At 40.7% G+C, this 27112-nt stretch overlaps 2 protein-coding genes across 5 annotated transcripts in view; one reads left to right on the forward strand and one right to left on the reverse strand.

Annotated features, from left to right (window-relative positions):
• The window catches only part of CRACD (capping protein inhibiting regulator of actin dynamics), a 67415-nt gene extending 49094 nt beyond the window's left edge, over positions 1–18321 (forward strand). For 2 of the 3 annotated variants that reach the window (XM_032633161.1, XM_032633162.1), the window contains 3 exons: positions 9243–9448; positions 10104–10266; positions 12204–18321. In XM_032633161.1, the coding sequence (XP_032489052.1) occupies positions 9243–9448; positions 10104–10266; positions 12204–12364 (530 nt within the window). In that variant the 3' untranslated portion in view covers positions 12365–18321. The remainder of the gene's footprint in view (positions 1–9242; positions 9449–10103; positions 10267–12203) is intronic. The other variant, XM_032633160.1, reaches the window with a different exon arrangement.
• Positions 18322–20606: 2285 nt separating this feature from the next.
• AASDH (aminoadipate-semialdehyde dehydrogenase) overlaps positions 20607–27112 on the reverse strand; it is a 36020-nt gene continuing 29514 nt past the window's right edge. For both annotated transcript variants that reach the window (XM_032633691.1, XM_032633689.1), the window contains 4 exons: positions 25374–25537; positions 24054–24176; positions 23109–23240; positions 20607–21424 (listed from right to left, as the gene is read on the reverse strand). In XM_032633691.1, coding sequence (XP_032489582.1) covers positions 21035–21424; positions 23109–23240; positions 24054–24176; positions 25374–25537 — 809 coding nt within the window. In that variant the 3' untranslated portion in view covers positions 20607–21034. The remainder of the gene's footprint in view (positions 21425–23108; positions 23241–24053; positions 24177–25373; positions 25538–27112) is intronic.

Raw genomic sequence — 27112 nt, forward strand, 5'->3', positions numbered from 1 at the left:
GTTCTTCTTTCTCTAATTGCTTTAGGTGCAAGGTTAGGTTGTTTATTTGAGATGTTTCCTGTTTCTTTTTTCTTTTTTTGCTTCTTTGCGGTACACGGGCCTCTCACTGCTGTGGCCTCTCCCGTTGCGGAACACAGGCTCCGGATGCGCAGGCCCAGCAGCCATGGCTCACAGGCCCAGCTGCTCCACGGCATGTGGGATCCTCCTGGACCGGGGCACGAACCCGCGTCCCCTGCATCGGCAGGCGGACTCTCAGGCACTGTGCCACCAGGGAAGCCCCTGTTTCTTAAGGTAGGATTGTATTGCTATAAACTTCCCTCTTAGAACTGCTTTTGCTGCATCCCATAGGTTTGGGGTCGTTGTGTCTCCATTGTCACTTGTTTCTAGGTATTTTTTGATTTCCTCTTTGATTTCTTCAGTGATCACTTCGTTATTAAGTAGTGTATTGTTTAGCCTCCATGTGTTTGTATTTTTTACAGATCTTTTCCTGTAATTGATATCTAGTCTCATAGCATTGTGGTCGGAAAAGATACTTGATACAATTTCAATTTTCTTAAATTACCAAGGCTTGATTTGTTACCCAAGATATGATCTATCCTGGAGAATGTTCCATGAGCACTTGAGAAAAATGTGTATTCTGTTGTTTTTGGATGGAATGTCCTATAAATATCAATTAAGTTCATCTTGTTTAATGTATCATTTAAAGCTTGTGTTTCCTTATTTATTTTCATTTTGGATGATATGTCCCATGTCCATTGGTGAAAGTGGGGTGTTAAAGTCCCCTACTATGAATATGTTACTGTCGATTTCCCCTTTTATGGCTGTTAGTATTTGCCTTATGTATTGAGTTGCTCCTATGTTGGGTGCATAAATATTTACAATTGTTATATCTTCTTCTTGGATTGATCCTTTGATCATTATGTAGTGTCCTTCTTTGTCTCTTGTAATAGTCTTTATTTTAAAGTATATTTTGTGTGATATGAGAATTGCTACTCTAGCTTTCTTTTGGTTTCCCTTTGCATGGAATATCTTTTTCCATCACCTCACTTTCAGTCTGTATGTGTCTCTAGGTCTGAAGTGGGTCTCTTGTAGACAGTATATATATGGGTCTTGTTTTTGTATCCATTCAGCAAACCTGTGTCTTTTGGTTGGAGCATTTAGTCTATTCACGTTTAAGGTAATTATCGATATGTTATGTTCCTATGACCATTTTCTTAATGTTTTGGGTTTGTTATTGTAGGTCTTTTCCTTCTCTTGTGTTTCTTGCCTAGAGAAGGTCCTTTAGCATTTGTTGTAAAGCTGGTTTGGTGGTGCTGAACTCTCTCAGCTTTTGCTTGTCTGTAAAGGTTTTAATTTCTCCATCAAATCTGAATGAGATCCTTGCTGGGTAGAGTAATCTTGGTTGTAGGTTTTTCTCCTTCATTACTTTAAATATATCCTGCCAGTCCCTTCTGGCTTGCAGAGTTTCTGCTGAAAGATCAGCTGTTAACCTTATGGGGATTTCTTTGTGTGTTATTTATTGTTTTTCACTTGCTGCTTTTAATATGTTTCTTTGTATTTAATTTTTGACAGTTTGGTTAATATGTGTCTTGGCGTGTTTCTCCTTGGATTTATCCTGTATGGGACTCTCTGTGCTTCCTGGACTTGATTAAATATTTCCTTTCCCATATTAGGGAAGTTTTCAAGTATAATCTCTTCAGATATTTTCTCAGTACCTTTCTTTTTCTGTTCTTCTTCTGGAACCCCTATAATTCGAATGTTGGTGCAATTGTTGTCCCAGAGGTCTCTGAGACTGTCCTCAGTTCTTTTCATTCTTTTTTCTTTATTCTGCTCTGCAGTAGTTATTTCCGGTATTTTATTTTCCAGGTCACTTATCCGTTCTTCTGCCTCAGTTATTCTGCTATTGATCCCATCTAGAGTATTTTTAATTTCATTTATTGTGTTGTTCATCGTTGCTTGTTTCCTCTTTAGTTCTTCTAGGTCCTTGTTAAATGTTTCTTGTATTTTCTCCATTCTATTTCCAAGATTTTGGATCATCTTTACTATCATTATTCTGAATTCTTTTTCAGGTAGACTGCCTATTTCCTCTTCATTTGTTAGGTCTGGTGGGTTTTCATCTTGCTTCTTCATCTGCTGTGTGTTTTTCTGTCTTCTCATTTTGCTTATCTTACTGTGTTTGGGGTCTCCTTTTTGCAGGCTGCAGTTTTGTAGTTCCCGTTTTTTTGGTGTCTGTCCCCAGTGGCTAAGGTTGGTTCAGTGGGTTGTGTAGGCTTCCTGGTGGAGGGAACTAGTGCCTGTGTTCTGGTGGATGAGCCTGGATCTTGTCTTTCTGGTGGGCAGGTCACATCTGGTGGTGTGTTTTGGGGTGTCTGTGTACTTATTATGATTTTAGGCAGCCTCTCCGCTAATGGGTGGGGTTGTGTTCCTATCTTGCTAGTTGTTTGGCATAGGGTGTCCAGCACTGTAGCTTTCTGGTCGTTGAGTGAAGCTGGGTGCTGGTGTTGAGATGGAGATCTCTGGGAGATTTTCGCCGTTTGATATTATGTGGAGCTGGGAGGCCTCTTGTGGACCAGTGTCCTGAAGTTGGCTCTCCCACCTCAGAGGCACAGCAGTGACTACTGGCTGCAGCACCAAGAGCGTTTCATCCATATAGCTCAGAATAAAAGGGAGAAAAAGTAGAAAGAAAGAGAGAGAGAGAGAGAAAGAAAGGGAAAGAAGGGAGGGAGGGAAGGAAGGAGGGAGGGAAGGAAGGAGGGAGGGAAGGAAGGAGGGAGGGAAGGAAGGAAGGAGGGAAGGAAGGAAGGAGGGAAGGAAGAAAATAAAGAGGAAAGGATAAAATAAAATACAGTAAGATAAAAGTTATTAAAATAAAAAATAATTATTAAGAAAAAAAATTTTTTTAAGAAAAAAAACGGACGGATAGAACCCTAGGACAGATGGTGACAGCAAAGCTATACAGACAAAAATCTCACAGAGAAGCATACACATACACACTCACAAAAAGAGGAAAAGGGGAAAAAATAGTAAATCTTGCTCTCAAAGTCCATCTCCTCAATTTGGGATGATTCTTTGTCTATTCATGTATTCCACAGGTGTAGGGTACATCAAGTTGATTGTGGAGCTTTAATCCACTGCTCCTGAGGCTGCTGGGAGAGATTTCCTTTTCTCTTCTTTGTTCGCACAGCTCCCGGGGCTCAGCTTTGGATTTGGCCCCGCCTCTGCGTGTAGGTCGCCGGAGGGCCTCTGTTCTTCACTCAGACAGGACGGGGTTAAAGAAGCAACTACTTCAGGGACTCTGGCTCACTCACGCCGGGGGGGAGGGAGGGGTGTGGATCCGGGGCGGGCCTGTGGCAGCAGAGGCCGGCGGGACGTTGCACCAGACTGAGGCATGCTGTGCGTTCTCCCAGGAAAGTTGTCCCTGGATCCCGGGACCCTGGCAGTGGCGGGCTGCACAGGCTCCCCGGAAGGGGGTGTGGATAGTGACCTGTGCTCGCACACAGGCTTCTTGGTGGCGGCAGCAGCAGCCTTAGCACCTCATGCCCGTCTCTGGGGTCCGCGCTGTTAGCCGCGGCTCACGCCTGTCTCTGGAGCTCTTTTTTTTTTTTTTTTTTTTTTTATTTTTTATTATTTTTTTTTTTGCGGTATGCGGGCCTCTCACTGTTGTGGCCTCTCCCGTTGTGGAGCACAGGCTCCGGACGTGCAGGCTCAGCAGCCATGGCTCACGGGCCCAGCCGCTCCGCGGCATGTGGGATCTTCCCGGACCGGGGCACGAACCCGTGTCCCCTGCATCGGCAGGCGGACTCTCAACCACTGCGCCACCAGGGAAGCCCTCTGGAGCTCTTTTAAGCAGCACTCTTAACCCCCTCTCCTCGCACACCAGGAAACAAAGAGGGAAGAAAAAGTCTCTTGCCTCTTCGACAGGTCCAGACTTTTTCCCGGACTCCCTCCCAGCCAGCTGTGGTGCACTAGCCCCCTTCAGGCTGCGTTCACGCCACCAACCCCAGTCCTCTCCCTGCGCTCCGACCAAAGCCCAAGCGTCAGCTCCCAGCCCCGCCCGCCCCAGAGGGTGAGCAGACAAGACTCTCGGGCTGGTGAGTGCCAGTCGGCACCGATCCTCTGTGCGGGAATCTCTCCGCTTTGCCCTCTGCACCCCTGTTGCTGTGCTCTCCTCCGCGGCTCCGAAGCTTCCCCCTCTGCCACCCGCAGTCTCCGCCCGCGCAGGGGCTTCTAGTGTGTGGAAACCTTTCCTCCATCACGGCTCCCTCCCACTGGTGCAGGTCCCATCCCTATCCTTTTGTCTCTGTTTATTCTTTTTTCTTTTGCCCTACCCAGGTACGTGAGGGAGTTTCTTGCCTTTTGGGAGGTCTGAGGTCTTCTGCCAGCATTCAGTAGGTGTTCTGTAGGAGTTGTTCCACATGTAGATGTATTTCTGGTGTATCTGTGGGGAGGAAGGTGATCTCCGCCTCTTACTCATCTGCCATCTTCCCGATTTCCCCCCCCCCATAATTCTTTCAGTCACTTTTACAAGTTTTTTTTTTATTGTGGTAAAAAAATACATAATGTAAAATTTATTATCTTAACCATTTCTCAGTGTATAGTTCAGTAATGCTACATTCATATTGTTGTACAACCAATTTCCAGAACTTTTTCGTCTTGCAAAACTGAAACTCTGTATCCATTAATCAACTCCCGTTTTCATCTCCCCCAGCCCCTGGCAGCCACTGTTTCACTTTCTGTCTCTATGAATCTGACTACTCTAGATACCTCATATATGTGGAATCATGCAGAATTTGTCCTTTTGTGACTGGCTTCTTCCACTAAACATAATGTTTTTAAGCTTTATCCATATTGTAGCATGTGTCAGAATTTCTTTTTTTAATTAATTTTTATTGGCATATAGTTGCTTTAGAATGTTGTGTTAGTTTCTGCTGTACAGCACAGTGAATCAGCTATACGTATACCTGTATCTCCTCTTTTTTGGGTTTCCTTCCCAGTTAGGGCACCACAGAGCATTGGGTAGGGTTCCTTGTGCTATACAGTAGGTTCTCATTAGTTATCTATTGGAATTTCCTTCCTTTTTAAGGCTGAACAATATCCCATTGTATGTATACACCACATTTTGTTTATTCATTCATCTGTTGATGGACATTTGGGTTGCTTCCACCTCTTGGTTATCGTGAGTGGCACTGCTATGAACATGGATGTGCAAATATCTTTTCTAGATCCTGTTTTCAGTTCTTTCGGATAAATACCCAGAAGTGGAATTGCTGGATCATATGGTAATTCTATTTTTAATTTTTTGAGGAACCACCCTGTTTCCATAGTGGCTGCACCATTTTATATCCCACCAGCATCACTCAAGCGTTCTAATTTCTCCACATTCTGTTCAATGCTTGTTATTTTCTGGGAGATACACACACACACGCCATTCTCACAGATGTGAGGTGATACCTCATTGTGGTTTTAATTGCATTTCCCTGATGATTAATGATGTTGAGCACCTTTTCATATGCTGTTGGTCATTTGTATGTCTTTTTAGGAGAAATATCCATTTAAGTCCTTTGCCCATTTTTTAATTGGGTTTTTTAGTTGTTGTTGAGTTGGAGTTCTTTCTATCTTTTCAGTTACTTTTTGATAGTAAAAAGTCCTCTAGGCACCTTTAGTAACAACTATGTCATGTTAGTAATTTATATGCTGCCTCCAGTGTCATAATCAAACTCCAAACAGTATTTCAAACTAAGTGTCTCCCTCCTAATTTGGCCTGCTTTGGGCTGAAATGCCTAAAGTGGGGGTGCAGGCATGGTCGACTTCTGCCCTTCCTCCTGGCCCAGAAACAGGCTCCATAGCTAGAGCAAAGGAAGGGAGAGAGGTGAGGCAGCAACGTTCACTGCTCTTGGGGGATGTTCAGTGCTGATTCTTCTGTGTGTTCCTCAGACCCCTCATGTGCCAGCCACCTGGGCTCTTTCTCCTCCTGCAATTCCCTTACTTCAGTGGTGCCTCCTCCAGGCAGCCCTGGGTCCTTGGTTCCCCTCCAGACTGCCCCTCTCTCCCCCATGCACATGGCTAGCACCTGAACCTCAAGCATCACTCAATAACAGATGTCTTCCCAGCACAAACGCCTCTTCTCCAGGCCCCTGGCAGCCACCGTCCTCGCCTTTGGACTTTTCCTGGTGTAAATAGAACCTCAAGTCTGTGCCCCACAGACTCCGGGAGTTTATCTGAGTGGTCTCATGAGAGATCCTCTCACTTGGCTTAGCCCCCTTTCCTCTGCTGGGGAGAGGACGTGGGAACACACCATGCTCCAACAGTGTTTTTCAAAGAAATTCTCTACTCTGGCTGCTTCTGCCTCAGCTCTGATTTTCCTAGGACCTTGAGGTGGCTGTTTTGGTCACCTCGTTGGCTAGTCCTGAGTAGGTGATCAAGCACATCACTTCAGAACATGGGAGTAAGTGCCATTTATTATTTGTTACAACCTTTTGGGGCATCCCTGGCTGAAACTCAGGCATGAGTCCCATTTTAACATCCTGTTTTCTGTTTATTGATCCCCAACTACAATCCAGACCTGTTAGGCCCTTAACACATATTATGTGACAGCCTTTCAAAGAGTCTGGTCCATAACTCCAGGATGTACTATTCAAACTACAGATCTAAGAAGATAAAAATCTGGCTAGAGATTTATCTTTTCAAATTATTTTAGTCAACTGTAAGTTTAGGCAATTATGCTTTAAAGATATTTCGACCCTTGTGATAAACCCAGTCAAAGTTGTTGGCAGGAAACTGGCCTGTTGCTTGAATGACCTTCCCAAGCAAGTTCAGGTGAGACTCTTTTACATAACTGCTTTAAATGGAAATCACTTGGATCTGGGGAATTTGGTTTTTAGCCATTTTTACACACAGGTGTTACACGGCCCTTGAGTAAAAAGGTGAAACTCATTTCGTTCCAATGTACGTAAAGCTTCTCAGTTAAGTAGAATGCTCGAAGTGGTAAATATTTTTTGATTTTCTGGTTAACTAATCAAAAACTCCTTTCAGTTTATTTTTTTTAAAAAAATACTTCTGAAATGTGTCAGTTTTCTTTCCTATGTTAGATCATAACTGAATCCTTATTTGGTTAGGAATATTAAAATTCGCAAGGCTCATTATATGAATTCTTTGCACAGCATTAGAGATCTAAAAGCTGTAGAAAATTAAGGATCTGCCTGAATTTCTGTGCTTGAATTCCCAATTCGAACTTATTTTGGTTCTTTCTCCTCAATATGAAGTTCACTTAACTGAAAGCCCTGTGTGGTAAGGTCTGGATCAAAGTGTAGACTTCTGTTTGGTTTCAGAGAACAGGACTAGAATGGGCCCTTTCCCTTGGAGATAGTAAAGGATTCAATGCCAATGCCAGAATGGCTATCTCTAAAAGCACATAATTTTTACTTGGGGAGTAGAAGGGGAGTGGGGATCATTGTCTCACAGACATAAATAACAAGAACACTCACTTTTGTAGAGCGGTTACTACATGCCAAGCACTATGCTAAATGTTTTCATACCGAGGACCTCTTTTAATCTTCACATCAGCCTGATGAGGCATGTGCCATTCTCATCTCCGTTTTATGGATTAGAAAATGAAAGCTTGGAGAGGTTAAGTAGCTTTTCTAAGATCACGTAAGGTCAAACCCAGGTCTGCTCAATTCCAGAGCCCAGTTACTACTCAGTGTTTGACCCCATCTACCTGGGAAGTTTGTTGCCCCCAGTTGCGTAGGCAAGACAGTCCACCACAATAAAAGCACAGACTGGAAGTCAGAAGTCCTAGGCTCAGGCTTGAGCCCATGCACTAAGTGCTGGGTGACCATGGTCACTGCAGTTGATGGTTATGGACCCAAGTACTCACATCTATCAAATGAGGGCACTGGGGACTTCCCTGGCAGTCCAGTGGCTAAGACTCCGCGCGTCCACTGCGGGGGGCACGGGTTCTATCCCTGGTCATGGAAGTTCCACATGCCACCCAGTGTGCCAGTAAATAAATAAATAAAAAAAAATTTAAAGCAAAAATGAGGGCATTGGACCAAAATCGCAGCTTCCCACTGTGTTCCTCAGAGTCCTGGTGCCCTCAGCAGCCCCACTAGGCTGCGGTGTCCCCTTTTCCCCTTTCATACGTTGGGATTCCACTTGTTTGGATGGAGGGGGGTGGGTGGGGACATGGAGAAGTTTCCATTGAAAAAAATGTGAAAAAGCAATAAATAAAAGCAGGACAATGAATCAAATAACTACCTGGGTCCTCTGTAGGCCTGAGGTTTTTTGACACTTGAGACTACTTTTTCTTCCATTTTGAGGGGAGACACATGCTCCTGTTTTTTTTCCACTGATTGAATATATTACTTTCCCACCCAGTGGAGTCACTCAGGTATTGGCACCGTGTTTGTGTTAGAAAGGGATAGTTGACTGTTTCTTGGCCTGATGACTGTCACAAGCTTTAGGGGATGAGGGACTGAGACAAGTGAGTAGTTAGTTTCAATGCACATCTGATTTTTTACTGACTCTGTTGGGGAGATGTGGGGGGTGGATGCCCACACTTCCAAACAATTCTCTGACACCAGCTGGTGTCAATTCAGCTCACTTCTCTCAGTCCTGACTTTCTACCTGGAGATAACATCAGATTGCACAAGTTACAGGCTCAGTCCTACCAGACCGCCCCCATCTAATTAGATGCCAATTGCAAATTTATGTTGCTCAATTAATTTGCTAGAGGGGCTCAGGGAACCACTTTACTTACTAGTTTATATATATATGTTTATATATAAAGAATAGAACTCAGGAACAGCCAGATGGAAGAGATGAATGGGGAAAGGAGCACAGAGCTTCCATGCTTTTGGAGCTAGTCACTCTCCCAGCACCTCCATGTGTTCCCAACTCAGAAGCTCTCCTTACGAGTCCTTTTGGCTTTTTATGGAGGCTTCATCACATAGTCGTGATCAATTAAATCATTGGCCGTGGGTGATTGAACTCAGCCTCCAACCCTTTGCCCCTCCCCGAGAGCTTGGGGGTGGGACTAAAAGTTCTAACCCTCTAATCACATGATTGGTTCTATTGGCAACCAACCTCCATCTTTAGGTGCTTTCCAAAAGTTACCTCATTAGCAGAACAGAAGACACCTTTATGCTCTCATCACTTAGGAAACCGCAAGGGTTTTAGTTCTGTGCCAGAAACAGGGACAAAGACCAAATATGTATTTCTTACTGTACATCACAATATCACAGTCCTTTTTCCCACAGAAAAGCCGACGCTTCAGAGCAGACACTCTTTAGACGGCTCCAAACTTGCGGAAAAAGTTGAAACCGCGCAGCCACTGTGGATAACGTTGGCACTGCAAAAGCAGAAGGGGTTTCGGGAGCAGCAGGCGACTCGAGAGGAGAGGAAGCAAGCCAGGGAGGCCAAGCAGGCCGAAAAACTCTCCAAAGAAAACGTAAGTGGCTTAGCCTTCAGCTTCAACTTTGTTTTCCTGAGCTTGGCTCTCTGTTTTTTTGGCTGCGCTGTGCAGCTTGCGGGATCTTAGTTCCCCAACCATGGACTGAACCTGGGCCCCAGCAGTCAAAGGGCCGAGTCCTAACCACTGGACGGCCAGGGAGTTCCTGAGCTTGGCTCTTTTAGTTCACAGGATTTAAGACGACAATAACAAAACAAGGCTAGCTGAGAGTGGTGGAGAATACTTAGACAGTAGAGCAATAAATAAGCTGACCGCTGTTAGGACAAGGAGGCGTTTTAGGTTAGAAATTTGGTTTCCTTATGCTCTTCGGTTAGCCTGATTTGGCAGAATCTGCTCACACAGGTTATATGAGAAATACAAGAAGCATTTTATTTGAGCAGTGAGTCGAGAGGAAATTAGGAATCTTGCTCTGTGGCCCTAACGGTATAGTTAATTTGAAGGGCTCTTCTGGGAAAGTATGTAGCGTCCCCTCTTCGGGACATGTGCACTGAGCGGCTCCGTGGTTGAGCACACACTGCTCCCCCTTGCAGTCTGGCCCCTCCTCTGGGACCAGAGAACGGGGGCTGGCCAATGGAAGCCTCCAAGGCCTTGCCTTGCATGGTCAGTCTCCCCCTGGCTTTCTCTCTCCATCCAGGTCAGTGTCAGCCCGCAGCCTGGAAGCAGCAGTGTCAGCAGAGCTGGTTCCCTGCACAAGTCCACCGCTCAGCCAGAAGAGAAGAAGCCAGAGACAGCAGCGTCCAGGCTCGAGCGCCGAGAACAGCTGAAAAAGGCCAACACTCTTCCTACATCTGTGACAGGTAGAGAACAGGTCCATTTCTATTTAACCGTACTTAAAAGTTTTTCTTCTTAGGGTGTGTTTTATTTCCTCTAGCGTCATAACTAGCACAGCATTTTAGGCATTTCAGAGCACAAGCTGTCTCACAACCCCATTCATCAACTCTGACACTGATAAAGCTCGTCTGATAAAGATCGTCAGAAACTCACCCACTATCAAGTGGTGTGATGATAAACTTTTAACAATCAGTTCCTCAGGGAGTGGAGAGACCTCTGATTTGTAGTATTTGCTGTGGTGTAAATACTCCCAGCCATGGCTAATTTCAAGCTACTAATGTGATATCAGGTGACTCGTTATATTCCTGAACCTTTAACAAGGTGATATGAGCCCTCTCCAACTCCACTGCCTGTAGTCCAACAAAATTAGGTTTATTAACTTCCTGCAGCAGGGAAGACTGCACACCATAAGAACCTTCTAAACAAAACAAGAGATAAGATATTAGGATTCAGGGGAAAGGGTGAATTTTAGGTAAAATTTAAATGAAGCAGTGACTCAAAGCAAAGTAGTTGATATCAAGCCTGAGCTGAAAAGTGGACTCAGGAGCCTGTTTCCTTTGACACCACAAACTTAAGGTAAATGTGAGGAAGCTGTATTGGAAAACCCCTACCTGGAGCTGTGCTCCAGTTGGAAATGGAAATTGTTTCTCTGAATCATGGTCATCCAAGTGGCTCAGATGCTCCAGGCAAAAGTGGGGTGGTCCCTGGTCCCTTCTTACTGATGTGATTTCAGACAGCAAATTTCTGACCCAGGTGTGACTTGACAGGGCAAAGTTGTTGTGCTCTAAGTCCTTGATGTTAATTAACAACAGCAGTGTTTATATGTTCATGACACATAGGAGACACATGCACATTAAAAAAAAAAACTCTTTATTCTGTTAAAAGATAAAATGATCCAATGATGTTTGTAACTATTTCTGTGTTACATATCACTTGGAGGATGGAGGGTCTGAAAGAACTTCCTCTCAGGGGTTATTAGGGCATCTGTTTTCCCACTAGGCAGCCCTGTTCCTCAGAGGACACCCAACTTCTGGACCCAAGGTTTTTTTATGCCTTGGATACCTGCTAGCTGAGGTCTGGAAATGTAAAGAGGTCTCACTATTAAAGCCATATTTACTATTTGGTAAGGAGAAAAAACCTTTATATTTGAAAACCACTTTGGAGCATTTTCTCAAGAACCTCCAAGGGCATTATTTCGTTTGATCTTATACTCAGGAATTAAGGATTCTAAACATCATATTGGTGTGTGTCAAGAGAGAATTCTTGCAGAATAGTGAAAGCTCCAAAGTCAAAGAGATCAACCTCTGTCTGCCTGGTTTCTTAGAAGCACCAAAGGGTTGATGCAGTTCAGAGCTGGCTCCACCACACAAAGCCTCACCACACAAAGGGACGCTCACCACACAAAGCCTCTAAGGTCTGATAAATAGTGATAGGATACAAAGGAATTGTTAGAGGAGTCTGAGTGATAAGAGCTGGCAGGATCCATGGGCCTCAGAGGGAGGAGGGACCCAGGGCATGCTTGCTTGGTAGAGGAGGTAGCTTTTAACCTCACCAGCTAACAGGTTCAAACTTCAAACTACTTGGTTTAAGCTTTTTCTTCATGAAATTGACTGGTTGTATGCCTAGAATCACAGAATTTACCTCTTATTATTACACAGGCATAGCTTCTGCGCACAGAGAAAATTAGGTTTCTAGAAATTCTCTGAAATTAGAATCGACTGCACTGTGATCACCGTAATTCCGTATGTAACAGTTACGATCACGTAGCTTTCTTTCTCTAATTCTTCTCACCAAAGATACCCAGTGTTTCACTGGGTTTTCCTTTCTGAATCTCATACTTCTGCTAAATCAAAATGTGGCTCTGACTTATTCCTTTCTCCTTTTCCTTCAAAATGCAATCTAGTGGAGATCTCTGATTCGGCTCCCCCAGCACCACTGGTGAAAGAAGTCACAAAGAGATTCTCTACCCCAGACGCTGCCCCCGTGTCAACAGAACCAGCCTGGCTGGCTTTGGCCAAAAGGAAAGCCAAGGCCTGGAGCGACTGTCCACAGATTATTAAGTAAAGAGTGACTCTTATCCATTCCTACTGCCAGTTATTGGCTCTTCTCTTGCCCTTTTTATTTATTTATTTTTTATATGAGGTAAAGAAAGAAACGAAGCTAGGGGAAAGCAGCATGTTTTATAGGCTCTAAAATAATGTTCAGAAACTGAACTGGTGGTGTTCCTTGTAAAGAGTGTATTTGCACAGCCCTAGGTCCTGGTGCCTTGAGGTCCTCCTAATTCTAAAGAGAAAATTCCGTCCTAGGGACCACATGAAGCAAAATCTCCAGACTGAGAACTTCTCACGAGCGCCTGCCACACCCATTCCATGGCCCTTCCACACACGTACACCCACACACCGCTCAGAACATGTACTTTTGCCAATCTTTGTAATAGTTTTCTTGATTCTGTACTCCTGTTTCTTTGTTCCAAACCATTTACCATGTGCTTGGAGATTTCTACCCTTTTCTATAGTAATAGTGAAAGGATCTTATATAAACAAGAGTGCCCATTCGCCTGAATGCAGTGAGTAACTGGGAATTGCAAGTAAAAGTCTGGCTCCCAACTCTTTGACCATGTCTGCTTCTCATGATTTTGCCCCAACAGGAAACTGTAACACAGACAGCGAGTCCACTGACTCTTCTACCGCACTGTTGAGCTACAGGCCCTGTTATTACCACAGCTCTCCTCAAGGACACGTTAACCATTTGGCCCAGCTGGCTCCTAGGGAACATTTTTATTTAAAATGATTTAAAAAAAAAAAAAAAAAGAAGCAGCAGCTACAAATTCTCTGTCTCTGAGAATCCCCGTCTAGTGCAGTTGTTCTTAAGAAGTTCAGGCTCCCTCCCAGACCTACTCAATCATCAGAGATCCTGTGAGGATGGGGCCAGATGTGTATATTCCGGTAAAAACTCTTCAGATGACTTCTGGTATATCACAGAGGTTGAGAAGTGTGGGACACACTGCTTCTAGTGTAATCTAGTTTTTAAAACTCTGAAGGGGAGGCTCATTTCACCCAAAGCAGCAAAAGTGAGATAGGAAAAATAATAAAACCACCCCCCCAAACCAGCCATTTATTACAGGGTATAAGAGTCTATTGACATTACATGTCTCTGAAAATCTTTTAAATCTTTAGGGAAAGTTAACAGTAAGACAAGACTTGAAGTCTTTGTACTAAAGGACTTCCTGTGGGAAGTTTCTTTCTTTACCATAATCAAGTAATTCATATTTAGAGTCAAATGTTCAATAGCATTTATAATGTAGAGCATTCACCTTGCTACCTTTAAAAACATCTCAGAGTTTTAAGTGGCCTTGTTGTTATACACGTGATTAAAAAAAAGGACTTGGCAATTTAAAAGCCACATATATTCACTTTTATTTCCCTAAATTTGCTTTACACGACACACAGAAATACAGCAAACCCACACATTGCTGGTACTAACCTACATTTCGTGGTGTTGGCATATTACCTTTTTCTTCAATCCTGACTTCAAAATCTAAGTACAAATCCTTTGCCTAGTACAGCAGGGGAAGGAATTACATCCTTTTCTCCTCTCCTACAAAAACACATTAGTATTTTATTAGTATCATTTTCCTCTATGCTTACTCAATAGACAGTGTGCTGTTACACTATTATGTACCTTAAAGAAAGGATGACAGCGAAGTTATTTACCATATACAAGGCATTTTCTTTCTGGAAACGATGGCTCAGCCTCATGGTAGCAGCTGGCATGTGTGGTGAAGTGGATAGTTGTACTTTTGCAAGTTGGAGTTAATATTATATATAGTGGACCTTCAGACTGTTAAGAACCAATGGAACGTTAATTTTTTTATGGCTATGAGAAGCAATTAATATTCCACTGCATGTTTTCCACAGTGATGTTCATTTCTAAATCAAATATGTAGACATTTGTTAGTTTCAATGATTTCCTCACTAATATAACACTTCTTAATAGGAATCTCTCCACCTAGAGCCCTGGAATTATACTGCTACATTAATTCTTCTGCATTGTCTTTTTCTGTCATCCTGTCAGCTTTGAATAATATCACAGTAATGGCAGAGAACAGGTGCATAAATCAGATCATTAACAAAGAATGGTAGACAAGTCAACTCTGTACTGGCTTACCTACCACTGATCCCATACAAAGGAGGAGAAATACCTCAGTTAAAAAATTTCCATCAAAATCTTTTTAAGAGTATACTGAGGAAAGTATACTGGAAGTAAGTCATAACACTTACTTCCAACAACTTCTAAAGGCTACATGTTTAATATTTCATGTAAAAATTACTCCTACTTTGCACTAAATACCAATGAAGTGTTATTTTGCTTTAGTTGTGTTGCAGTCTTTTCTGATCAACAAACTATGGGGGAAATTCTATAAAGCATATAAAAAATTCAAGACTTAAAAGAAATGAATGATTGCTAGTTAAATACACAAGCTTTTTTTTTTTTAATTTAAACAAACATACACTTCTCCTGGCAAGGTTATAGATGATTAACCTCTGTTCATAAGACATATTACAAAACTAGAGGTTTTTTCTTTACTTTTTTAATTTTTCAAGTGCAATTGTTTCTTATACATTAATTACTATTAAATTATCATTTTAGCCAGTTATTAGCAAATTGTAGTATGTATTCATTGTCTCTTCTTGTGATGTTTAGTTTTAATTGCTTATTTTAAAGCAGAAACATTAGAGTTACAATTGTCTTGCAATATTTTTATCAACAATAAAATGAAGTAGAGACTTAACAATAAAAATACCTTAGTGTGATTTTATTATTATTTTGAGATTTTGGTTGTATAAAGTTTTAATGTAAAATGACCATTATTGAAGGAAAAAGATCTTTCAATAAAAAATACCCACAAGATCTTCGGCACTGATGGAATTTCAAGCTGAAGTTTTTACTGATTTCAATGACCATCTATAGAAAGCTTGTATTTATACAAAGCTTTTGTTGAGAAAGAAAAATTTCAAGGCATTTTATATGGTACCTTATTATACTTTTAACTAGATGTTTTTGGAGAAAAATACTGAGTAGGGACAAATAAAATGTTTATCTCAATCCTAAACTGGAATTGAATGGTCTGGCATCTCAGACAAAATGATCCTACAAACCTCTTTACTCAAAGCGTGGGCCATGGAACAACAGCATGGGCACAAGCCGAGAGCATGTGAGAAACGCAGCTTAGGGCCGCAGACCAGACCTACTGACTCACGAGGCCAGACAAGGGCAAAGTGAGTGACGTGAGCAAGGCACTTGCCTTGGGTGCCAAAAAACCAAGTAATCAAGAGGAATGCTATTTTAATGCAATATTTTAAAAATCAAGGTTAACGCAAATTCCGTGATGAACAAATATCAAAATTTTAAATAAAGACAGGGTCAGTATTACTGATTTTTCCTTTGGCCTCAGTCTCCAGTGTGGCTAAGCCAAGCCCCCCTCCTTCCAGCCCTCTCAATTGTAATGTGCATTTAGCAAGAGCTCCAGGTAGTTAATACATTAAAGATGAATCCGCACGGGTCTAAAACCTAGCAGAAGATATGTTCTTTTGGGCCACCTATGGCCTCAATCCCCTTTCTGTGTGTGTTTGCAGAAATCTCTACCTTGTGGGTCTTGGTAGAGGGCAGCACTCACCTCCTACCACAGTTGAAATGCCTGTTAGGTGCCTTCCTATACTCTCTCGTGGGCATAACAACATGTTTCACTTCAAATTGGAAGGGACTGCGGTTTGGGAGCAACTGACCAAAAGATGGGGGGACTGTGAGGAAGTCTGGCAGTGGTAGGAAACAGTGTCCAGCGTTAGTGGGGTCAGCCATAAGGTAATAAGCATTTAGCCTCAAGGACCGCAGCTGTCTTCTGGCCAAAATGATATGATTTCAGGCATTCATTGTTTCTGGCTGTATATAGCTCTAGCCCTCTTTGTAATTCTGCAAGAGACTCAATATTCTTTTAAAAATTCATTCTGGAGGGACTGGCCAAGACAGTGGAATAGAAAGATGCTGAGCTCACCTTCTTTCATGGGCACACCAAAATCACAGCTATTTGCAGAATAACCTTTGATGAAAAAGACCAGAACCTTCCAGAAAAGATCTTCTACAACTAAAGACATAAAGAAGGAAACACAACAAGATGGGTAGAAGGGTAGGATTTGTGATATAGTCAAGTCCCATCCCCCTGGAAGGAAGACCCAAATATAGGAGAATAACTACATTGTAGAGGTTCTCCCAAAGCACTATGAGGTCTGAGCCCCACATCGGGCTCCCTAGCCCAGGGGTCCTGCACCAGGAAGACAAGACTCCAGAGCATTTTGCTTTGAAGGCTAGTAAGGTTTACTTTCAGGAGTCCCAGAGGGCTGGGGGAAAGAAAGACTTCACTCTTAAAGGGCACACACAAAATCTCACATGCTCCAGGACCCAGGGCAAAAGCAGTCATTTGATAGAAGCCTGGGTTAGACCTACCTGCTGATCTTGGAGAGTCTTCTAAAGAGGCAGGAGGCAGCTGCAGCTCACCCTGGGGACATATCGACACTGGTGGCAGCCATTCTTGGGAGTTCCTTCTACCACATGGACATTGGTGTTGGCAAGGGCCATTGTCGAATCCTCCCTCTGGTTTTTAGCCCCAAGACCCAGCCCTGCCCTGGCCGTGCTGTCCAGGCAGCCAGTTCTAGCCTCTGGACCAGCCTCAGCCACCAGGGGGCAGACACCAGATGCAAGAAAACCACAATCCCACAGGCTGCAGACCCATCCAGCCCATCAGTAGGCCAGACCATATCCTGGGACTATCTGGGCCTGGGTCCTGGCCCTGGCCACTAGCAGGTCAACATAAGCTCTGGGACATCGCAAACCCCATACCCAACTGTGTCAGGAACAGCCCCTCCCCCTTCCCCCCAGCGATCTGACAACAGATCTGGGACCATTGGCCTTGCATCCAGACTCCAGGACCTGGCTCTGCCTACCAGTAGACCAGCACTAACCCCAGGACTTTGCTTCACCCACCATAGGATGGGCAACAGCCCTGGTGTTTTCTAGACCCTGACTCTACCCACCAGTGAGCCAGCACTAGCCCTGGGGCCCCTGGGGTTCTGCAGTCAGCCATCTTGTGACCTGGTCATGCCAACCAGTGGCCAGCAGCCTCTGCACAGGGCAGGGCTTAGCAACCAACCTGAACAGGGGCCAACCAAGCCTACCAGATGGCCCACATAGTTAGCTCACAACAGAAGGACCCACACAGCCCTCATAGCAGGAAACCACCAGAGCATATAGCTTGGGTGATAAGAGGGGAATGCACTGCTGGGACACATAAGATGTCGCCTAGAGGAGGCCACTTCTCCAAGGTCAGGAAACATAACCAACCTACCAGAAACATAAAAATGCAAACAGCAACTTAGGCAAAATGAGGCAACAGAGGAACATGTTCTAGATGAAGGAACAAGATAAAACCCCACAAGAAAAACTAAATGAAGTGGAGATAGGCAAACACCCAAAAAAGAGCTCAGGGCAGTGATTGTAAAGATGATCAGAGAACATGGAAAAAGAATGGATACACAGAGTGAAAATTAAAAGTTTTTAACAAAGAGCTAGAAAATATAAAGACTAACCAAACAGATGAAGAACATGATAACTGAAATTAAAAATACACTAGAAGGATCAACAGTAGACTAAATGATACAGAGAAACAGATTAGTGAGCTGGAAGACAGAGTAGTGGAAATCATTGATGCAGTGGAAATCATTGATGCTGAACAGAAAAAAAGAAAGGAAAAGAAATGAGGACAGTATTAAGAGACCTCTGGGACAACACTGAGTGCACTAATATTCTCATTGTAGGGGTCTCACAAGGAGAAGAGTGACAGAAAGTGACTGAGAACATATCTGAGACATAATAACTGAAAACTTCCCTAACCTGGGAAAGGGAACAGACATCCAAGTCCAGGAAGCACAGAGAGTCCCATACAAGATTAACCCAAAGAGGAATACACTAAAACATGCTGTAATTAAAATGTCAAAAATTAAAGACAGAGACAATATTAAAAGCAGCCAAGGAAAAACAACAAATAACATAGAAGGGAACTCCCATAAAGCTATCGGCTGACTTTTCATCAGAAACTCTGCAGGCCAGAAGGGCAACATATTTAAAGTGATAAAGGAAAAAACCCACAACCAGGAATACTCCCAGCAAGGCTCTCATTCAGATTTGATGGAAAGATCAAAATCTTTACAGACAAGCAAAAGCTAAAAGAGTTCAGCACCACCAAACTTACAAGAAATATTTAAGGAACTTCTCAACAAATAAGAAACGGCCACAACTAGATAAATGAAAATTATGAAATGAAAAAACTTGTTGGTAAAGGCAAACATACAGTAAAGGTAGGAAATCATCCATGCACAAAGCTAGCAGGGAGGTTAAAAGAGTAGTAAAATCATCTATATCTAAAATAAGCAGTTAAGGGTTACACAAAACAATCAGAGGTAAAATATGATACCAAAAATAATAATTGTGAGGGGAGGAGAATACAAATGCAGGATTGTTAAAATGTATTTGAAATTAAGAGACCAACAACATGAAACAATCATGTATAAATACAGATTACTATATAAATACCTCATGGTAACTACAAGCCAAAAATCTATAATAGATACACAAAAAAGAGAAAAGGAATCCAAACATAACACTAAAGATAGTCATCAAATCACAAGAGAACAAAAGAAGGAACAAGACAGCCCTACAAAAAAACCCTAAAATAATTAACAAAATGGCAATTAGAACATACATATAAATACTTCAAATGTAAATGGACTAAATGCTCCAATCAAAAGACATAGAGTGGCTGAATGGATTAAAAAAAAAAAAAAAAAAGACCCATATATATCCCGCCTTCCTGCCTACAGGAGACTCACTTCAGATCTAAAGACATACACAGATTGAAAGTGAAGAGATGCAAAAGGTATTGAACACAAATGGAAATCAAAAGAAAGCCAGGGTAAGTAGCAATACTTATATATGATAAAATAGATGTTACAATAAAGACTGTTGGAAGAGACAAAGAAGGACACTACATAATGATCAAAGGATCAATTCAAGAAGACATAACAACTGTAAATATATAAACACCAACATAGGAACACCAAAATACATAAAGCAAATACCAGCAGACATAAAGGGAGAGATCAATAGTAACACAGTAATAGTAGGAAAGTTTTACACCCCAATTACATCAACGGACAGATCATCCAGACAGAAAATCAGTAAGGAAACACTGTGTCTTAAATGACACATTAGACCAGATAAGACTTAATAAATACATTTAGAACATTCCATCCAATAGCAGCAGAATACATTCTTTTCAAGTGCACACAGAACACTCTCCAGGATAAATCACATGCTAGGCCACAAAACAAGCCTCAGTAAATTTAAGAAAATTGAAATCATATCAAGCATCTTTTCCGACCACAATGCTAGAAGACCAGAAATCAACTACAAGAAAAAAATTGCAAAACCACAAACACGTGGAAGCTAAACAATATGCTACTAAAAAACCAATGGATCACTGAAGAAATCAAAGAGGAAATTTAAAAAAAATACCTGCAGACAAATGAAAATGAAAAACAATGATCCAAAATCTATGGGACACAGCAAAAGCAGTTCTAAGAGAGAAGTTTATGGCAATACAAGCTTATCTCAGGAAATGAGAAAAATCTCAAACAACCTAACCTTACATCTAAACTAGAAAAAGAACAAACAAAACCCAAAGTTAGTATAAGGAAATAAATCATAAAGATCAGAGCAGAAATAAATGAAGGAGACTTAAAAAACAATAAAATGAAACTAAAAGCTGCTTCTTTGAAAAGCTTAAAAAAAAAATAGATAAACCTTTAGCCAGACTCATCAATAAAAAAAAGAGAGAGGGCCCAAATCAATAAAATCAGAAATGAAAAAGAACAAGTTACAACTGACACCACAGAAATATTAAAGATCATAAGAGACTACTACAGGGACTTCCCTGGTGGTGCAGTGGTTAAGACTCCCTGCTCCCAGTGCAGGGGGCCTGGGTTCGATCCCTCGTCAGGGAACTAGATCCCACAAGCATGCCACAACTAAGAGTTCGCATGCTACAACTAAGGAGCCCGTGAGCCACAACTAAGGAGCCCACGTGCCGCAACTATGGAGGCTACGTGCCGCAGCCAAGGAGCCCGCGAGCCACAACTAAAGGAGCCTGCCTGCCCCAACTACGACCTGGTGCAACCAAATAAATAAATTTTTAAAATAATAATAAAAAATTTTTAATTATGGAAACTAATTTGATAAATAGATCCTTTCTTTGAAAATCTTGTTATGAATCTCAGTATAAATGAGTGAATGGTGTATTACATCACAGACTAATTTTTTAACCCACCAAGTATATTCTGATCTTTTTTTCCAGAAGTCTTTTATAAAAAACCAAGTAGAACATCTGTAGCCTAATTAAAAGAAACTGTCACTTAACATATTGATGTGTTTTGTTCTATAATTCCTTTTAAAAGCATTTGTTGCTCCTATAGGAAGTAAAATACGGTTGTTTTCCAATAAAGTGTAATAGACAAGTTTCTTAAACAAAATATAATCTTTAACATAAAATAAGACTATCCACATGCTCCATAATGTAAAATATTTTCAAACATCTCACAGATATATTCTAGTAAAGACTGTCCTTCATTATCTTTGATTGCCACCCAATAAATCCAGACAATAAACATAATTATTTCTACATCCAATAATAAGCATTGATTCCCAGACCACAGGAGAAGAGAAAACTTCTCCAGGAAGCTGATACACACTTTGCAACTCTCCACTCTTAGATTCCAAGATCCATAGCTTCCCATCAGTAGATGCTGCTGCCAGCAACACTTCATTGCCACGATTGTGGTTATGGAAAGCAAATGGTGTTGAATACACCCTTGAAGTAGTTTCAAATTTCCATTGGAGGTGACCTTTCACACTACAACAGTAGATAAAGCAATCATGGGAACCAAAAAATATTTCTTGCTCTGATGCTGAGGTACATGGGGATGAAAAGATTGGTTCATTGGTAGAGAACTGCCAAATCTGAAGGGTGATAAAGGCAAAAATAATTCATTCATCTCAACAATTCTATAAAGCTTTTTGAAATTCTTAATAAAATGTGAGAGACGCAGGCTACTGAATGGTAACTATACATAGAGAAAATAATGGCTTTCTCCCAAAAGTAGCACCCTCAGATTAGACCTCTGTCCCAATTGTAAAATCTAGCACAAAACCCACCAGTGAGTGTCCTTATTACATAAATCACCGCTATGCATAATATTATGAAGTAAAATTCATTTCGAACCCCATTCAAAAGTTATTACTTATATGTTCAGAGACACTTATTTCAAAGAAAAAACTACACAGTTTTCAGTGTATGTTATTAAAAATTGTATCTTATTCTGGTCTCCTAATGGAGGAATAAGGGGGTAAGTAGGCTGAAAGGAAAAGTTTATGTGCAATAATTTAAAGCTTTAAACAAAGAGCTATGAGTTGTGTGTCTACCCTGTAGATATATACACTGTTTGCTTATTTCAAAGCTACTATAGATTAACCTGTCAGCCATATTTTAAAGAAAACACACAAGGAAGAAAAAGCATAAGTCTAAGATAGTGTTTACAAATCCATAGTAATAGCAGTAGAGTAAAAGCAAAATAAAAAGAGTGGGTATATTCATGAAATATGATTTGTAATCTCAATTCTGTCCCTGACTTGGACAAAATCACTTTAATCTTTCTTTGGTTCATTCAGAAAAGGTAAAAAAAAAAGGGGTAATAGCATTTGCTGCTTTTTAGAAATCCGAAGGTGAGAATATATTCAAATTACTTTGTAAATAAAAAATATTAAGTGAACTTAATAAAAGATTTCATCACAAAGTAATTGTCACACAGAACAAAAGAAACTGCTAGGCTATGAGGGGTGAATGTAGAATAAAAAGCACCCAAAGTCAACTGTAGCCAGCAATGGGCTAACTCATGTTGGAGCTAGTACACTCTCAAGTCCACAAAATAATCCCCAAAATCAAAAACACAGAAGTTGTGCCACAGTCACTTATGGGTAAAGAAGTAGAGATTATTATCCCAACGAAAGACCTATTATGACTCAGAAGGAGCCTACCCTGCAGATCATGAAGTTGAAGATGGAACTTCCACACAATGCAAATTGGGTTATGTAACAGATTTAGGTTTTCATCGAAAAAGCAGGAGTTTATTTCAATGTTCACAATCGGAATAGAGGTTATAATAAAGTTGGCTAAAAACTGATAACATGGGCTTCCCTGGTGGCGCAGTGGTTGAGAGTCCGCCTGCCAATGCAGGGGACACAGGTTCATGCCCCGGTCCGGGAAGATCCCGCATGCCGCGAAGCGGCTGGGCCCGTGAGCCATGGCCGCAGGGCCTGCGCGTCCGGAGCCTGTGCTCCACAACGGGAGAGGCCACAACAGTGAGAGGCCCGTGTACCGCAAAAAAAAAAAAAAAAAAAAAAAAAAAAAAACTGATGACATTTTTTAAATTGTGAGAGGAGAATGGCAAAAGTAAAACAATGTTTGGATAGAATCTTTTAAATCTATTATAGCGTCATTCAAAATTTTAAAAACCCATGGTTTGACAATTAAAATAGAATTAGTTTTCAACACAATGGGTCAAATAATGTTTAAAATTTTACTTCAGTTGTCACCAGCTACTATGCCTTTGAGAAATGTAAATAAAACAGAACTAGAAATTTTTACCTGTTCTCCAAAGTGAGTAAAGCAGAGAAAATTCCCATCTACACAGCCAATACAAATATACTGTAGGCAACACCGTGGAGAAGAAAAGAGTGGCTTTCCACAGGAATGTTTCCAAACTCTCCTCCCAGTGGCCTGTCAAAAAGCAATTCACAGCATTTAAATAATTCTACTAATCAACTACCCTTTATAAAATAAACTCATAAATCTCCCAGAGGTAAAGCTATAAACACCAGAAAATGCTATAATGGCATGCTGACATTATAAATGAAGCTAGTACACATATACACAGCTATAAAATTAATGAGTGCTACTTATGAATGCTAAAAACTTGCAATAAAACCAGGAAAGAAATAACTAGCACATAAATTCCATCCTTAGAATGGACACGAAGTTCTTGACAGGACCGAGAACAGTCTGCCAACTTAAAAAATTGATAGAACTTCCCTGGGCACAGTGGTTAAGAATCCGCGTGCCAAAGGAGGGGACACGGGTTCAATCCCTGGTCCGGGAAGATCCCCACGCCATGGAGCAACTAAGCCCGCACGCCACAACTTCTGAAGCCCACGCCTAGAGCCCACGCTCTGCAACTACTGAAGCCGGAGCACCTAGAGCCTGTGCTCCGCAACAAGCCACCGCAATAAGCCCACGCACCACAATGAAGAGTAGCCCCCGCTCTCTGCCACTAGAGAAAGCCCATGCACAGCAATGAAGACCCAACGTAGCCAAAAAAATAAAATAAAAATAAAAAATTGATAAAAGACATACACAGAACTTATATTTTTCTCATCTTTCTATACTTTATGTCAGTCATTTTTAATGAATTCTGGTTCAGTAATGTATGGACTATATCTGAGATCTACTTCAAATTTTCAGAATTCAAAGCAAAAATAAAAAATATTAAAGAAAAATAGGTAATAAAATCAATAAATATTCTTTTATGCCTACAGGATTTATAGCCAGTAAAAGTCCTCCCAGCGTAGCAAAATACAAGTGATATGGAATCAGGCTCAAACAAGGAGAAGAAAAAACAGTTCCTCCGCATTTCAACTTCCAAACACACTTCTTTTTCTGCAAATAAGAAAGCAAATTAAAAAAAAAAAGAAAAAGAAAAAGAAAGCAAATTAATTGGTTTCTGCTGGTGATTAACAAAATATACATATCCTGTCCCTCCTGATGTTATGTCTATCTTAGTTAATATAACTTTTATTTTTAGTATAAAAATAATATATACTCACTGTGGAGAATCAAGTTAGTATAAAAAGATGACAAAAGCCAATACCCAGAGATTACCACTGTTAACATTTTAGCATTTTCCCTTGTGATCTTTTTGGTACACGCACACACACACAGCTTAATATACTTGAGATCATCACTCTGAATATCATACACTTTGTATCTAATTTAGCTCACTTATTTTGTAAAACTCTTTAAATATTACTTTAAAGGATCATATCCCATATGAACACAAAATAATTTCTCTACCTTATCATTGAAAATTGTCTTGAACTAATTGCTTGGTGTTATAAACAATTTGGAAATAGACATCTTCGTGCATATATCTGTCCATGTTTCTGATTATTTTGCCAGGACAGATTCCTAGAAGAATTTTACTGAATCAACGGATATGAAATTGTTACCTATGGTCAAATTGTTTTCCTCGAAGGCTTTACCTCTCACCAATGTCACCAGCATTTAATGCTACACTCTAATAACATTTGCTTCTTTATCTCAAAGTTTTAAATTTTCATTCCTTTGATTCTTAAACATATGAAATATTTAAATACATTTACTAGCTATTTCTTCTTTGGGGTCCTGTGCATTTATATCCCTTGTTTATTTTTCTATCTGGACCTTTATATTTTTCTTATTTGTATTTGCTCTTAATTTATACTTATGACTATTTTAACTCTGTCACACTTGTTTCAAAAACTTTTCCCAACTTATTTCTTTTTAATTTTATAATTCTTAAATTAAAAAATTTTATGTAATCAGTTCTTATTGATATTTTTGTGATTCTTCTCTATTGTCAAGATGGCATTCTAAGTTCCTTATATTTCAAAACTCTGAGTAGTAAATTTATTTGTGAAAATTCGGTAAGGAAGTTAAAATTGTCTTAAGATATTATGGCTGTTAATTAACCCCTTAATCTTCCCAGATCACAAACTTGGGAATAGTTAATACCTGCTCCCCTAGTCACCACCACCTGATAGTTTCACACTCTTCTATCTATGCTTATGGTATGAAATTGATGAAGTGAATTCTTACATATATATCTAAAGCATATGCATGCTGGTCATGAGAGCCAATGTAAAAAAGTCCTGTGGTTGGATCCACAGTTGCTGAGCTTTTGACAGCACCATTAGTAGTAAACATCCAGTATTTTTCTCCACTATTACTCTTCAGAATATAAACCAACCCATTATAACAGCCTGTTGGGAAACAAAATACAAAAGATGAGATTTAGATATGCCACTGGAAAATAATTATTTGGCTTAAATCATGACAATATATATTCGATGTTCTTCATGTGTACTTAGGCTCTATGTTTGGCTCGATTTACATTTCAGCAAAGCAGCAACCATTTGTATAGAAAACCTATTTAGTAGGTACACCTTACATTTTAAAAGTACCATAAAGTGCTTCACTACCAGGAAAACAATGAACGTGAGCATGCTGCAGCAGAAAGAAGTTTTGACAGACTTGGATTCAGATCTTGTCATGGCCATCCTTTGGGCAAATTACCTAGCATCACTGGGCCTAGATTATCTTTCTGCTGAATGTGGATACATCTACATCAGGGTTACTGTGATAATTAGGATAAATGCCCAGTACATAGTAGGTGTTCCAGAAATGCTAACATTAACAATGACCAAATGTTTATTGACCTTTTACCTTGTGAAGGGTACTACTCTAAGAATTTTATATCTGTTAACTCATGTAATGCTCACAGTGAAGTGCTACTATATGCATATATATATATATATATATATATATATATATATATATTATTTTGGCAGTGTTGGGTCTTCGTTGCTATGCACGGGCTTTCTCTAGTTGCGGGGAGCAGGGGCTACTCTTCGTTGCGGTGCACAGGCTTCTCACTGCAGTGGCTTCTCTTGTTGTGGAGCATGGGCTCTAGACGTGTGGGCTTCAGTAGTTGTGGCGCATGGGCTCTAGAGCACAGGCTCAGTAGTTGTGGTGCACGGGCTTAGTTGCTCCGCTGCATGTGGGATCTTTCCGGACCAGGGATCACACTTGTGTCCCCTGCACTGGCAGGTGGATTCTTAACCACTGCGCCACCAGGGAAGTCCCTGGAGCAGTGGACTCTTGATTGTGGTAGTGGTTACATGATAGTATGTATCTGTCAAAATATAAAACTGTATACTAAAAAGGGTTTTACTGTATATTAATTAATAACAAATATTTAAAGTACTAAGTGATAGTTAACAACACTGAACTGTATATTTGAGGTGATGTATGCTAACTAGATTTACTGTGGTAATCATTTTGCAATATACACATATCAAACATTATATTGTATACCTTAAGCTAATAAAATGTTGTATGTCAATTACATCTCAATAAAACTGGAAATTTTTTTAAAAAGAGAAAAAAAGTACTAAGTGACCACCACGTGCCAGAGGCTTTGGGTTTAGACACTTGGAATGCAAACAGTAACCTCAATGAGCTGACTTACATGGATAGGGATTACTCATGATCATTCACATGTATAACTGAAAGTTTCCTGTAGTATAATTTTCAAAATGTAAGTTTTCAATACAGAAGAATCAAACTCAGATTCAAGTAGATTCTAGCCAGGCTAACATAAGTAGGGAGATATATGCCTAAGCACTTAGTCTGAACAGCTTTGGTAAGCAGATGCCATGAGCATTAAAGTAAAACTTGATGTAGTTTGGGGGGTAAAAAGAGAGTGGTAGTTGAGGAGATATTACGCCTAGACCCCCATATCTTTGTAAAGTAAAAGTCACCTACACCTTAACGAA

Source organism: Phocoena sinus, chromosome 5, assembly GCF_008692025.1.
Source record: "Phocoena sinus isolate mPhoSin1 chromosome 5, mPhoSin1.pri, whole genome shotgun sequence".
Classification (NCBI taxonomy): domain Eukaryota; kingdom Metazoa; phylum Chordata; class Mammalia; order Artiodactyla; family Phocoenidae; genus Phocoena; species Phocoena sinus.